Genomic DNA, 12,665 nt, shown 5'->3' on the forward strand with positions numbered 1-12,665 from the left:
ATAAGAACATAAGAGAAGCCTTGGTTGGATCAGGCCAGTGGTCCATCCAGTCCAACACTCTGTGTCACATAAGAACATAAGAGAAGCCATGTTGGATCAGGCCACTGGCCCACCCAGTCCAACACTCTGTGTCACAGAAGAACATAAGAGAAGCCTTGGTTGGATCAGGCCAATGGTCCCTCCAGTCCAACACTCTGTGTCACATAAGAACATAAGAGAAGCCATGTTGGATCAGGCCAGTGGTCCATCCAGTCCAACACTCTGTGTCACAGAAGAACATAAGAGAAGCCTTGGTTGGATCAGGCCAATGGTCCCTCCAGTCCAACACTCTGTGTCACATAAGAACATAAGAGAAGCCATGTTGGATCAGGCCAGTGGCCCCTCCAGTCCAACACTCTGTGTCACAGAAGAACATAAGAGAAGCCATGTTGGATCAGGCCAATGGCCCCTCCAGTCCAACACTCTGTGTCACATATAAGAACATAAGAGAAGCCCTGTTGGATCAGGCCAGTGGCCCATCCAGTCCAACACTCTGTGTCACACAGTGGCCAAAAAAACCCAGATGCCATCAGGAGGTCCATCAGTGGGGCCAGGATACTGGAAGCCCTCCCACTGTGCCCCCCAAGCACCAAGAATACAGAGCATCACTGCCCCAGACAGTGCCCCAACAGTACGTTGTGGCTAATAACCATTGATGGACCTCTGCTCCATATGTTTATCCAATGAATACTGGAGAATCCAATGCATATTAGAGAAGTTTCAGGAGCTCCGCAACACGGTCCAGTGGTGCTCAGCTTTACGGGGCACGGTGTGGACTGTGGCTAAATCTGGTACCTGGTAGGCCACCCGGAATGCAGCCGTACGTCACCGGAGATCATTGTAGTGTTGCAGCTGGATTGGCTTGTTTTCTCCTGTTGCAAACGACAGGCAAGAACTCAATGGTAGCGCGATATCCGGTGATATTGAGGTGGGGCCACAGCTCCGTGATAGAGCATGTTTGGCATGCAAAAGGTTCCAGGTTCAGTCCCTGCAATCTCTACTTCAAAGGGACCAGGCAGGAGGTGATGTGAAAGACCTCTGCCGGAGACTGTGGAGAGCAGCTGCCGGTGGCAATACTAACACGGATGGACCAGGGGTCTGTTTCGGTATAAGGTAGCTTCAGATGTTCATAGATAAAAGATGGGATGCCGTGTTAGTCCGATTATAGCGGTAGAAAAGAGTGAGAGTCCAGCAGGACCTTAAAGACCAGGGGTGGCCAAACTGCGGCTTAGGAGCCGCACGTGGCTCTTTCGCACCTATTGAGTGGCTCTTGAAGCCCCCACCGCCCCTTCAGCCAGCTTGGAGAAAGCATTTGTCTCTTTAAATCACTTCGCCAAGCCAGCCGGCTGCTTGGAGAATGCATGTAAAGTTAAAGTTGATTTCTTTCCACCTCTCCTCCCTCCCACCACGTTCGTTCGTTCCTTCCTTCCTTCCTTCCTTCCTTCCTTCCTTCCTTCCTTCCTTCCTTCCTTCCTTCCTTCCTTCCTTCCTTCCTTCCTTCCTTCCTTCCTTCCTTCCTTCCTTCCTTCCTTCCTTCCTTGTCTTGCAGACTCTTATCTGGGAGAACCAGGTTTGTTTCCCCACTCCTCCCCTTGCAACTGCTGGAATAGCCTTGGGTCAGCCGTAGCTCTCGCAGGAGTTGTCCTTGAAAGGGCAGCTGTGGTGAGAGCCCTCTCAGCCCCACCCACCTCACAGGGTGGGGCTGAGAGGGGGGGAGAAGATATAGGAGATTGTAAGCCGCTCTGAGTCTCTGATTCAGAGAGATGTGCGGGGGTATAAATCTGCAGTCTCCTCCCTCCCTCAAACATCTGATGTTTACTCTATGTGGCTCTTGTATTAAGCAAGTTTGGCCACCCCTGTTAAAGACTAATAGCAGAATTTGAGGCTTGGTAAGAGGTTTCTTGAGTCACTGCCCATTTCTTCAGCTACAGCTAGAATGTGAATCCATCTGTCCTTATATCTTGGAGAGTGGAGGGATTTCAGATGTTGAATGAGGTTAGTAGGTAAATGTAAACAGCAAGTGAATGTAGGGTGGCCAAGTACCTTTAAGCCTCCGGCAGGGGACTTTTCTCGTGCACTAGCGCGTGGTGCAATGACATCACCTGGAAGCAACGTCATTGCACTGGCGACGTTGCGTGGTGGCTGCTCTAGGCGTGTCCAGGAAACTCTATGGTTTTCCCAGATGCTCTAGCCATTTGGGAGGGAAAAACTCTGTGGTACCTATTGTACCATGGAGTTTCCCCTCCCAAATCGCTAAAGTGTCCAGGGAAACCATAGAGTTTTCCCAGAAACACTTAGAGCAGTCACTGCGCGATGTCGTGGGCGTGATGATGTCACTTCCGGGCAACGTCATTGTGCCAGCGACATTGGGGGAGGTTCCCCCATCGGCCCAATGTGGTCTGGCGGTTTGGGAACCTTCCGGGTGGGGGAAGCCCCACCCAGACCAGGGGCTTGGCAGCCCTAAGTGAATGGCAATAGCGGGCCTGATTGGATTAAGTATAATTAGGACTTTTTTTGTAGCAGGAACTCCTTTGCATATTAGGCCACATACCCCTGATGTAGCCAATCCTCCAAGAGCTTACAGTGCTCTTCTTACAGGGTCTACTGTAAGCTCCAGGAGGATTGGCTACATCAGGGATGCGTGGCCTACTATGCAAAGGAGTTCCTGCTCTAAAAAAGCCTTGAGTATAATATGCAGAGGAATAGTAGGCATGGAAACATCAGCGTTGGTAATGAGACAAGAAACCGAAGTCTCGATTTGGTCCAGGTGGATGCATGGGTGGGGGGGGCCAGGAACTCTGACCGGGCCCTGTCTTGGAGTGAGACCCGCTGAACCGTAATTTCTGCTGTCGCTTTGGTTTTCCACACAGGAGATGACCTCGGAAGAGAGGAAGAAGATCAGAGAGCTGGGGAAGTGCAATTTTGAAGAGATCCATAAGTATTTTGTGGAGAAGCAGGAGGCCCGGAAAGCCCTGCCCAAGGAGGAGAAACAGGTTTGGTCCCCACTACTGAGGTCCTTTGGGCAGCCAGAGAGCTGCAGAACTGAGCTTTCTTCGGGCATGAATTGATTCTTGAATGACTGTCCTGACTTTGCAGTACTTTTTTCGTAGCAGGAACTCCTCTGCTTGCTAGGCCACACCCCCTGATGTAGCCAAGATGATAGAATAGATATTATAAAAATAATACCTCCCTGTTTTTGTTTTCCGACAGAAATTGAAAGAGGAGGCGGAGAGGATCCAGGAGAAATACGGCTACTGCATCATCGATGGGCACCGGGAGAAGATCGGAAACTTCAAAACCGAACCCCCAGGTCTCTTCCGGGGGCGCGGGGACCACCCTAAGATGGGGATGCTCAAGAAAAGGGTCATGCCGGAAGACATAATAATCAACTGCAGTAGGTGGGGTATCTGCATTGTGAAGGGTGTGATATTGGGTTATGTGTATTTTTAAAGGAACATTTGTCTCGAAAGCACAGCAGCTTTTTCATAGTATCCCCGATTCTTCACATTGAAGGGGAAAATGCTATTCCAACAAATTACAAAGAGATCGGACTTTAGTGTCAAGAGAACGAAATTTTGCTTTAAAAAATAAGACGCGCATCTTAAATGACATATTCATGTTGGTTCGTGTAACTTGTAAACAGATTCATTTCAGAAAGGTTAACTTACTACTGCTCCAAGCCCAGGTCAGAGAGAGAAGAAGAAGAGAGGTCCTATAGAAGGTGAAAAACAGAAGGCAAAAGCAAGGACCAAAGGGGCTCAACATTTAACCTGTGAGGGGCGGGGGAGGGGGCAGCTGCCAAGTGTATCTGAGTGTTAGGGGGAGAGAATTAACCTCTTTCCCTCTCAGATCCTCTTGCATGCAGAGTTATGGAGAAACGTCGACTGCGGGGTGACATGATAGAGGTTTACAAGATTATGCATGCGATGGAGAAGGTAGAGAAAGAAGTACTTTTCTCCCTTTCTCACAATACAAGAACTCGTGGGCATTCAGTGAAATTGCTGAGCAGTCGGGTTAGAACAGATAAAAAAGGAGGTACTTCTTCACCCAAAGGGTGATTAACATGTGGAATTCACTGCCACAGGAGGTGGTGGCGGCTACAAGCATAGCCGGCTTTAAGAGGGGGTTAGATAAAAATATGGAGCAGAGGTCCATCAGTGGCTATTAGCCACAGTGTGTGTGTGTGTATATAAAAATTTTTAGCCACTGTGTGATAGAGTGTTGGACTGGATGGGCCATTGGCCTGATCCAACATGGCTTCTCTTATGTTCTTATGTTATAATATCGGTAACCGCACATAAGTCAAATACAGAAAAAGATATTTTGGCTTGCAATAGTGTTTTCCAGTACACCCTATTTTAAATCCAGTTAGTGTGTTTCTATTTCCTATTCTCTAATTCTTATTTATTTCTTTTCAATAACCAGAGTTAAATCATAATACAAAAAGCAATAAGAAATTCCATTTACAGTACAATAAGCAGTTAGGTTTACAGTTACAATATTCAATATTTGTTTCCACAATTCCAATAAGCATTCATTCCAAAAGCATAAGTTCAATCAGAAAACAAATTGTAAGCCATCCTGAACTCGCTTACAGGATAGGGCGAGATAGAAATCCAAAAATTAAATTAAATTCCAGATATATAATTTCAGTCAAAATTAAATTTTAAACCCAGTGGTTCAAGTTTAAAGTTCTCAGGTTTAGAGTTCACATTCTAGATACAGATTCTAGATATATCCTGTTCCGATATTATGTCTTCATCAGTGAACTAAAAATACAAGAGACAAGCATAATTATAATTACATCCACAAACATCCATAAAGTTAAAATGAATTTATCATGAGGTATTTCTTACCCAATAGTTGCACCGTAAGAACATAAGAGTGGCCATGTTGGATCAGGCCAGTGGCCCATCCGGTCCAACACTCTGAGTCACACAGAAGAACATAAGAGAAGCCATGTTGGATCAGGTCAGTGGCCCATCCAGTCCAACACTCTGTGTCACACATAAGAACATAAGAGAAGCCATGTTGGATCAGGCCAATGGCCCATCCAGTCCAACACTCTGAGTCACACAGAAGAACATAAGAGAAGCTATGTTGGATCAGGTCAGTGGCCCATCCAGTCCAACACTCTGAGTCACACAGAAGAACATAAGAGTAGCCATGCTGGATCAGGCCAGTGTCTCATCCGGTCCAACACTCTGAGTCACACAGTGACAAAAAAAACCAGATGCCATCAGGAGGTCCATCAGTGGGGCCAGGACATTAGAAGTCCTTACACTGTTGCCCCTCCCAAGCACCAAGAATACAGTGCATCACTGCCCCAGACAGCCTCCACCACCTCCTGTGGCAGTGAATTCCACGTGTTAATCACCCTTTGGGTGAAGAAGGACTTCCTTTTATCAGTTCTAACCTAACTACTCAGCAATTTCATTGAGTGCCCGTGAGTTCTCGTATTGTGAGAAAGGGAGAAAAGGACTTCTTTCTCTACCTTCTGTATTATTGGGTTAAATGTTTTTTTTTTAAAAAAATAATCATTTGACTTGAAAGCACGGAAGTTTTTTCGACTTTTCCTCGATCCTTCATATTTCCCGGTTAAGGGGAAAATGCTATTCAAACAAATTACAAAGAGATCTGATTTTAGTGTTAAGAGAGAATTTTTTCTTACCAAAACAGAAGCACGTCTTTCACGATTTATTTATTTATTTAGAATTTATATCCCGCCCTTCCCACAAGTGGCTCAGGGCGGCTTCCAACAGTAAATCCAGCATAAAAATTAAACAATTTTTAAATATGAAAGAATTAAACATTTAAAACAGATAAAACCTTAAAATTAATAAATATTCTGAATATAAAAGAGGAAAACTGGCAAATTGCATTAAATTCACAAGCTAGGTATAAGCTAGCCGGAAGAGGGTCAACAAGGTCCCGCAGGGCCCTCACCTCCTCCGGCAGCTGATTCCACCATGTAGGGGCCATAACAGAGAAGGCGCTTTCTCTGGTGGCTTTCAAGCGCGCTTCTTTTGGCCCAGGGATAGTAAGGAGATTTTGTGTTCCCGACCTCAGTACTCTCTGGGGAACGCGTGGGGAGAGACGGTCCTTCAGGTAGACAGGTCCCAAGCCATATAGGGCTTTAAAGGTAATAACCAGCACCTTGTACCGGACTCGGTATATCACTGGAAGCCAGTGCAGGGTCCGAAGACCCGGCTGAATGTGTCCCCACTTTGGGAGACCTAGTAACAGCCGGGCCGCGGCATTCTGCACCAGCTGCAATTTCCGGGTTCGGGACAAGGGCACGATGTAGTCATGTAGGTTCATGTCACTTATTATAAACAGGTTAATTTCAAAAAGGGTTAACTTACTATGGCTCCCAACCAAGGTACGAGAGAGAAGAAGAAGAAAGGTCTTACAGAACAGGGGTGGCCAACGGTAGCTCTCCAAATGTTTTTTGCCTACAACTCCCATCAGCCCCAGCCATTGGCCATGCTGGCTGGGGCTGATGGGAGTTGTAGGCAAAAAAACATCTGGAGAGCTACCGTTGACCACCCCTGCTATAGAAAGCCAAGAGAAGGGACCAGGTACCAAGCTTGTAAGCTGCTGGATGTGGTGCTGCATAGTGAAAGGAAAAAAGGAAAAAGGAAAGGTCCCTTGTGCAAGCACCAGTTGTTTCTGACTCTGGGGTGACGTTGCTTTCACAATGTTTTCACGGCAGACTTTTTACGGGGTGGTTTGCCATTGCCTTCCCCAGTCTTTTACACTTTTCCCCCAGTAAGCTGGGGACTCCTTTGACCGACCTCGGAAGGATGGAAGGCTGAGTCAGCCTCAAGCTGGCTACCTGAAAACCCAGCTTCTGCCGGGGATCGAACTCAGGTCGTGAGCAGAGCTTGGGACTGCAGTACTGCAGCTTTAACACTCTGCGCCACGGGAGAAAGCAGACAAAAGTGTCTTCGTAGTGAATCATTTCAGTTTGTTCAGCATCAGTTTTCGCTAGGGTTGCTGACCTCCAAGTCGTGGCTGGGATTCTCCTGGAATTCTCCCCTGGAGGACACGGCTGCTTTGGAAGGTAGACTCACCTCCACCCTCCCCAGATGCCATGCCCGAAACTCCAGGAATTTCCCAACCCAGAGCTGGCAATCCTATCATATACCCAGTGTTCCATTTTATCCAATGCAAGTACGTGCTGGAGAAGAGTGATGATTAGGAAAGGGATGGGAAGCAAAACCACCAGTGTTGCAATGCCCTTGCGTAGATCTAAGATACGCCCACATTGGGAACACTTTGTACAGCACAGGTCACTCCATCTTAGAAGAAGAATTACAGATTTATACCCCACCCTTCTCCCTGAATCAGAGACTCAGAGCAGCTTACAATCTCTTATATCTTCTCCCCGCACGACAGACACCCTGTGAGGTGGGCGGGGCTGAGAGGGCTCTCCCAGCAGCTGCCCTTTCAAGGACAATTCCTGCGAGAGCTCTGGCTGACCCAAGGCCATTCCAGCAGGTGCAAGTGGAGGAGTGGGGAATCAAACGCAGTTCTCCCAGATAAGAGAGCTATGGCTGACCCAAAGCCATTCCAGCAGGTGCAAGTGGAGGAGTGGGGAATCAAACCCGGTTCTCCCAGATAAGAGTCCGTGTACTTCACCACTACACCAAACTGGCTCTCCCAGAAGCTGCCCTTTCAAGGACAACTCCTATGAGAGCTATGGCTGACCCAAGGCCATGCTAGCAGGTGCAAGTGGAGGAGTGGGGAATCAAACCCGGTTCTCCCAGATAAGAGTCCGTGCACTTAACCACTACACCAAAGGTACATTAAAAGGTACATTGCAGCACCCAAAAGAGTCAAGGGCGTGGAATGGTTTCTTCACAAGGGAAAGCTGAAAGGTGAAGGGTTTCTTTGTTTGTATAAGAAAAATTAACAGATGTGCTGGAGGTCTGTGAAATTATGCAAGGGGTAGGGAAAGTGGATAGAGGGAACTTTTCTCCCTCTCTCAGATTTACCAGAATTCATTGCAGTTGACGGGCAATAGATTCAGGACCGACTCGACATACGAACACACATGAAGCTGCCTTAGACCCTGTCAGATGTCATGAGAACGTGACATCAGACCCTTGGTCCATCAAGGTTAGTACTTTCTACTCAGACTGGCAGCGGCACTCCAAGGTCTTGGGCGCACCTGTGACCTGATTCTCTTGCATGCCAAGCAGATACCTTGCCATGGGCCTTGCCCTGTAGAGAAAACCCTGTAATCTTTTCCCCAGCAAAACATGAACGTTTCAGAGGATAGCCACATTGGTCTTCTTCGGAAGACCTAGATTCAAGCCCAGTAGCACTTTAGAGAGCCAGTTTGGTGTAGTGGTTAAGTGCGTGGACTCTTCTCTGGGAGAACCGTGTTTGATTCCCCACTCCTCCACTTGCACCTGCTAGCATGGCCTTGGGTCAGCCATAGCTCTGGCAGAGGTGTCCTTGAAAGGGCAGCTGCTGGGAGAGCCCTCCTTAGCCCCACCCACCTCACAGGATGTCTGTTGTGGGGGAGGAAGGTAAAGCAGATTGTGAGCCACTCTGAGACTCTTCGGAGTGGAGGGCGGGATATAAATCCAGTATCTTCATCTACCTCACAGGGTGTCTGTGTGGGGGGGGGGAGGTAAAAGAGATGGTGAGCCACTCTGAGACTCTTCGGAGTGGAGGGCGGGATATAAATCCAATATCTTCATCTACCTCACAGGGTGTCTGTTGTGGGGGAGGAAGGTAAAGCAGATTGTGAGCCACTCTGAGACTCTTCGGAGTGGAGGGCGGGATATAAATCCAGTATCTTCATCTACCTCACAGGGTGTCTGTGTGTGGGGGGGGGAGGTAAAAGAGATGGTGAGCCACTCTGAGACTCTTCGGAGTGGAGGGCGGGATATAAATCCAATATCTTCATCTACCTCACAGGGTGTCTGTTGTGGGGAGGAAGGTAAAGGAGATTGTGAGCCGCTCTGAGACTCTTCGGAGTGGAGGGCGGGATATAAATCCAATATCTTCATCTACCTCACAGGGTGCCTGTTGTGGGGAAGGAAGGTAAAGGAGATTGTGAGCCGCTCTGAGACTCTTCAGAGTGGAGGGCGGGATATAAATCCAATATCTTCATCTGCCTCACAGGGTGTCTGATGTGGGGGAGGAAGGTAAAGGAGATTGTGAGCCCCTCTGAGACTCTTCGGAGTGGAGGGCGGGATATAAATCCAATATCATCATCATTTAGGGAACCCACAAGAGTTCTGGGGTCTTTTTTTTAAAAAAACTTTTTTTTTAAGTCTGAATGAAGGTTTATTTATCATTTGCCCATACAAGAACAATTGCAAATGAAAGTTAGCATGTGCCGTATAAAACGTATGAAAGTAACATTAAACGAGGATAACACAAAGATCAAAAGTAGATCCATTTTTTGTAGAAAAGATTATTAGGTACAGCGTCATGTACAGTTAAATACGTTACCAGAGCAAACAGAACAGCTACCACACGATGTTCATGTTGTTCAATTGAGAAATCGAAAGAATCCCCACAGCCGATGAAACCACCGATCCAATAAGGGTGGTGAGGAATCTACCCAGTTTGAAGCTATAGTAAGTCTGGCTGCTGCAATCAAAATATTAATTAACTCCAAAGAACCTTTGCTAAGGGCTTGGTCCTTTCAATTATGTAATAAACAAACATCTGGTTTTAGGGGGAGAAAGTAACCTGTAATGAGTTTGATCTGAAATTGAATTTGTTTCCAAATGTTTGAAATACGCTTACAAGCCCACCATCCGTGCATAAATGAAGCAACCTCCCCACAATTTTTAAAGCAACTAGGAGCAATGGAAGGGATGAGTTCTGAGCTTTTAACAGTCAACCCTCCCTTTGTCAAATATCTAACATCCAGGGACTTATTGACTCTAGACACGGAGTTCCATCCTAGCTAAAAGCCTTTGTGAATAAGTCTAGATAGTGGAATAGCAGAAATTCCTCTGCTGCTTTGCCAGTTTCACCCTGTACTCATAGCTAGTATGAATAGGAGACCTTAAACATATATGTTAGAGAGGTTCCAACATCAAGAGGGTAGTTTAGGTCTAAGAACTATTTTGTTTCTGGAAAAATGAATATCCCACCTTACCTTGCATTCAAGATGGCTTATGAGAATTAGCGATTGCTCAATGAATGCAGGAATGTTTTAAAAAAACATTATGATTGGTAGAATGTTGAATATTAATGGCTAATCGTAAGAGCATAAGAGAAGCCATGTTGGATCAGGCCAATGGCGCATCTAGTCCAACGTTCTGTGTCACACATAAGAACCTAAGAGAAGCCCTGTTGGATCAGGCCAATGGCCCCTCCAGTCCAACACTCTGTGTCACACATAAGAACCTAAGAGAAGCCATGTTGGATCAGGCCAATGGCCCATCCAGTTCAACGTTCTGTGTCACACATAAGAACCTAAGAGAAGCCATGTTGGATCAGGCTAATGGCGCATCCAGTCCAACGTTCTGTGTCACACATAAGAACCTAAGAGAAGCCATGTTGGATCAGGCCAATGGCGCATCCAGTCCAACGTTCTGCGTCACACATAAGAACCTAAGAGAAGCTATGTTGGATCAGGCCAATGGCCCATCCAGTCCAACGTTCTGTGTCACACATAAGAACCTAAGAGAAGCCATGTTGGATCAGGCCAATGGCCCATCCAGTCCAACGTTCTGTGTCACACATAAGAACCTAAGAGAAGCCATGTTGGATCAGGCCAGTAGCCCATCCAGTCCAACATTCTGTGTCACACAGTGGCCAAAAACACCTGCCATCAGGAGGTCCACCAGTGGGGCCAGGACACTAGAAGCCCTCCCACTGTGCCCTCCCCCTAAGCACCAAGAATACAGAGCATCACTGCCACAGACACAGAGTTCCAACGATAAGCTGTGGCTAATAGCCACTGATGGACCTCTGCTCCATATGCTTATTCAATCCCCTCTTGAAGCTCTCTGTGCTTGCAGCCACCAGCTCCTGTGGCAGTGAATTCCATGTGTTCATCATCCTTTGGGTGAAGAAGTACTTCCTTTTATCAGGGTCCAGTGCCCGGAGACTGGGGAGGGAAACAAGGAAACATAAATTGCAATTCCTATAAAAAGGCCCTACACTAAAGGACTGTTTTTGTTACAGGGAGGGCACCAGATTTTAGGCACAAAATGCAGACCTAGTGAAGGAAGTATCTTACTGAAAGTTTGTTGCAAGAACCAGAAATGCTGCCCGGCTCATACAGGGGATGGGAGAGCTCTTATGAATGTGCGGACCGGTCAGGAGTGGCAGTGTAGGCTTCGGGGGCAGGAGAGAGAATTTCTGGGAGTCATTCTTCTCTCTGAGCAGTTGCACCTTCTTTTAAATATGGGATAATTCAGACAGTGACACCAGCATACTGTGTTCTCTTGCCCTCTATAGCAGGGGTGTCAAACATGCGCTTGAGGGATGGATCAGGCCCCCGGAGGGCTCCTATCAGGCCTGTGAACAACTCACTGTCATCTGCTTCCTTCTCTGTCTCTTGCTTCATTCTGCATCGCAGCTTGCTTTGCCAAGCATGCTCAATCACATAGCAGAGCTACGGAGCAAAGCCTCTGTTTTCTTCAGTGGCACATGAAGCAGCTTATGTACAAAAGCTTACAATGCCCAGCCGTTTCATCTTTTCCCCTGGGTCTTAGGCTCAAACCATTGACCAGGAGATTTGTGTAATGTCAATAATTCAAAAGCAAGTTTGCAATTTACAGACACATGCCTGAACAATACCTGTACACCTAAAATTTATATTTCTGCTACCGGGCCATTACATTTTATGACACGAATGGCCCGGCCGGACAAGGTTGCATTTATGTTGGATCCAGTCCCCATAACAAATGAGTTTGACACCCCTGCTGTATGGATTTCATGTTGGTTCTCTTTCTTTGTTGTCCCTGCCAGAGACTCAGCGGTCCCGCGGCCGCCTCCGGGGCACAAGTGGAAGGAAGTCCGGTGTGACAATACCGTCACCTGGCTGGCATCATGGACGGAGAACATCCAGGGGTCCATCAAATACGTGATGCTGAACCCCAGCTCCAAGCTGAAGGTGGGGGTCCGAAAACTCATTTCTGCATCTCACACCTGCTCTTCTTCTGGGAGAGTTCACTGTCCCGCCTCTCTTTCCAGGGGGAGAAGGACTGGCAGAAATATGAAGTGGCTCGCCGACTGAAAGGGGTGGTGAGCCAGATCCGATCTCAGTACCGTGCAGACTGGAAGTCCAAAGAGATGAAGAAACGGCAGCGGTCTGTGGCGCTTTACTTCATTGATAAGGTGAGGGCTGATTGGCTAATCTTTGAGGCTGGGCCAGTTAGTCCTTAAGCAGCTTGTGATGGGACATTGGGGTGGCGCCACCAGAACAGCGTAAGGAATACTCTTAACTGAGAGAATGTGTAGTCCATAAAGGTGTACATTTAATTCTGTCCCATAGTGATTGGGGTTCCTCAGTGGAACAGGCTTCTGTGGGAGGTGGTGGGCTCTCTTTTGGAGGTTTTTTGGCAGAGGTAAAAAGAACATAACTGAAGCCATGTTGGATCAGGCCAATGGCCCCTCCAGTCCAACACTCTGTGTCACAT

At 47.3% G+C, this 12,665-nt stretch overlaps 1 protein-coding gene across 1 annotated transcript in view; it reads left to right on the top strand.

Moving 5' to 3' along the window:
* The window catches only part of LOC132574825 (DNA topoisomerase 1-like), a 63,201-nt gene that overhangs the window by 38,884 nt on the left and 11,652 nt on the right, over positions 1–12,665 (top strand). Inside the window, exons 8-11 of the mRNA XM_060243056.1 lie at positions 2,910–3,032; positions 3,250–3,437; positions 11,995–12,139; positions 12,220–12,399. Of these exons, the coding sequence (XP_060099039.1) occupies positions 2,910–3,032; positions 3,250–3,437; positions 11,995–12,139; positions 12,220–12,399 (636 nt within the window). The remainder of the gene's footprint in view (positions 1–2,909; positions 3,033–3,249; positions 3,438–11,994; positions 12,140–12,219; positions 12,400–12,665) is intronic.

Source organism: Heteronotia binoei, chromosome 7 (assembly GCF_032191835.1).
Source record: "Heteronotia binoei isolate CCM8104 ecotype False Entrance Well chromosome 7, APGP_CSIRO_Hbin_v1, whole genome shotgun sequence".
Classification (NCBI taxonomy): domain Eukaryota; kingdom Metazoa; phylum Chordata; class Lepidosauria; order Squamata; family Gekkonidae; genus Heteronotia; species Heteronotia binoei.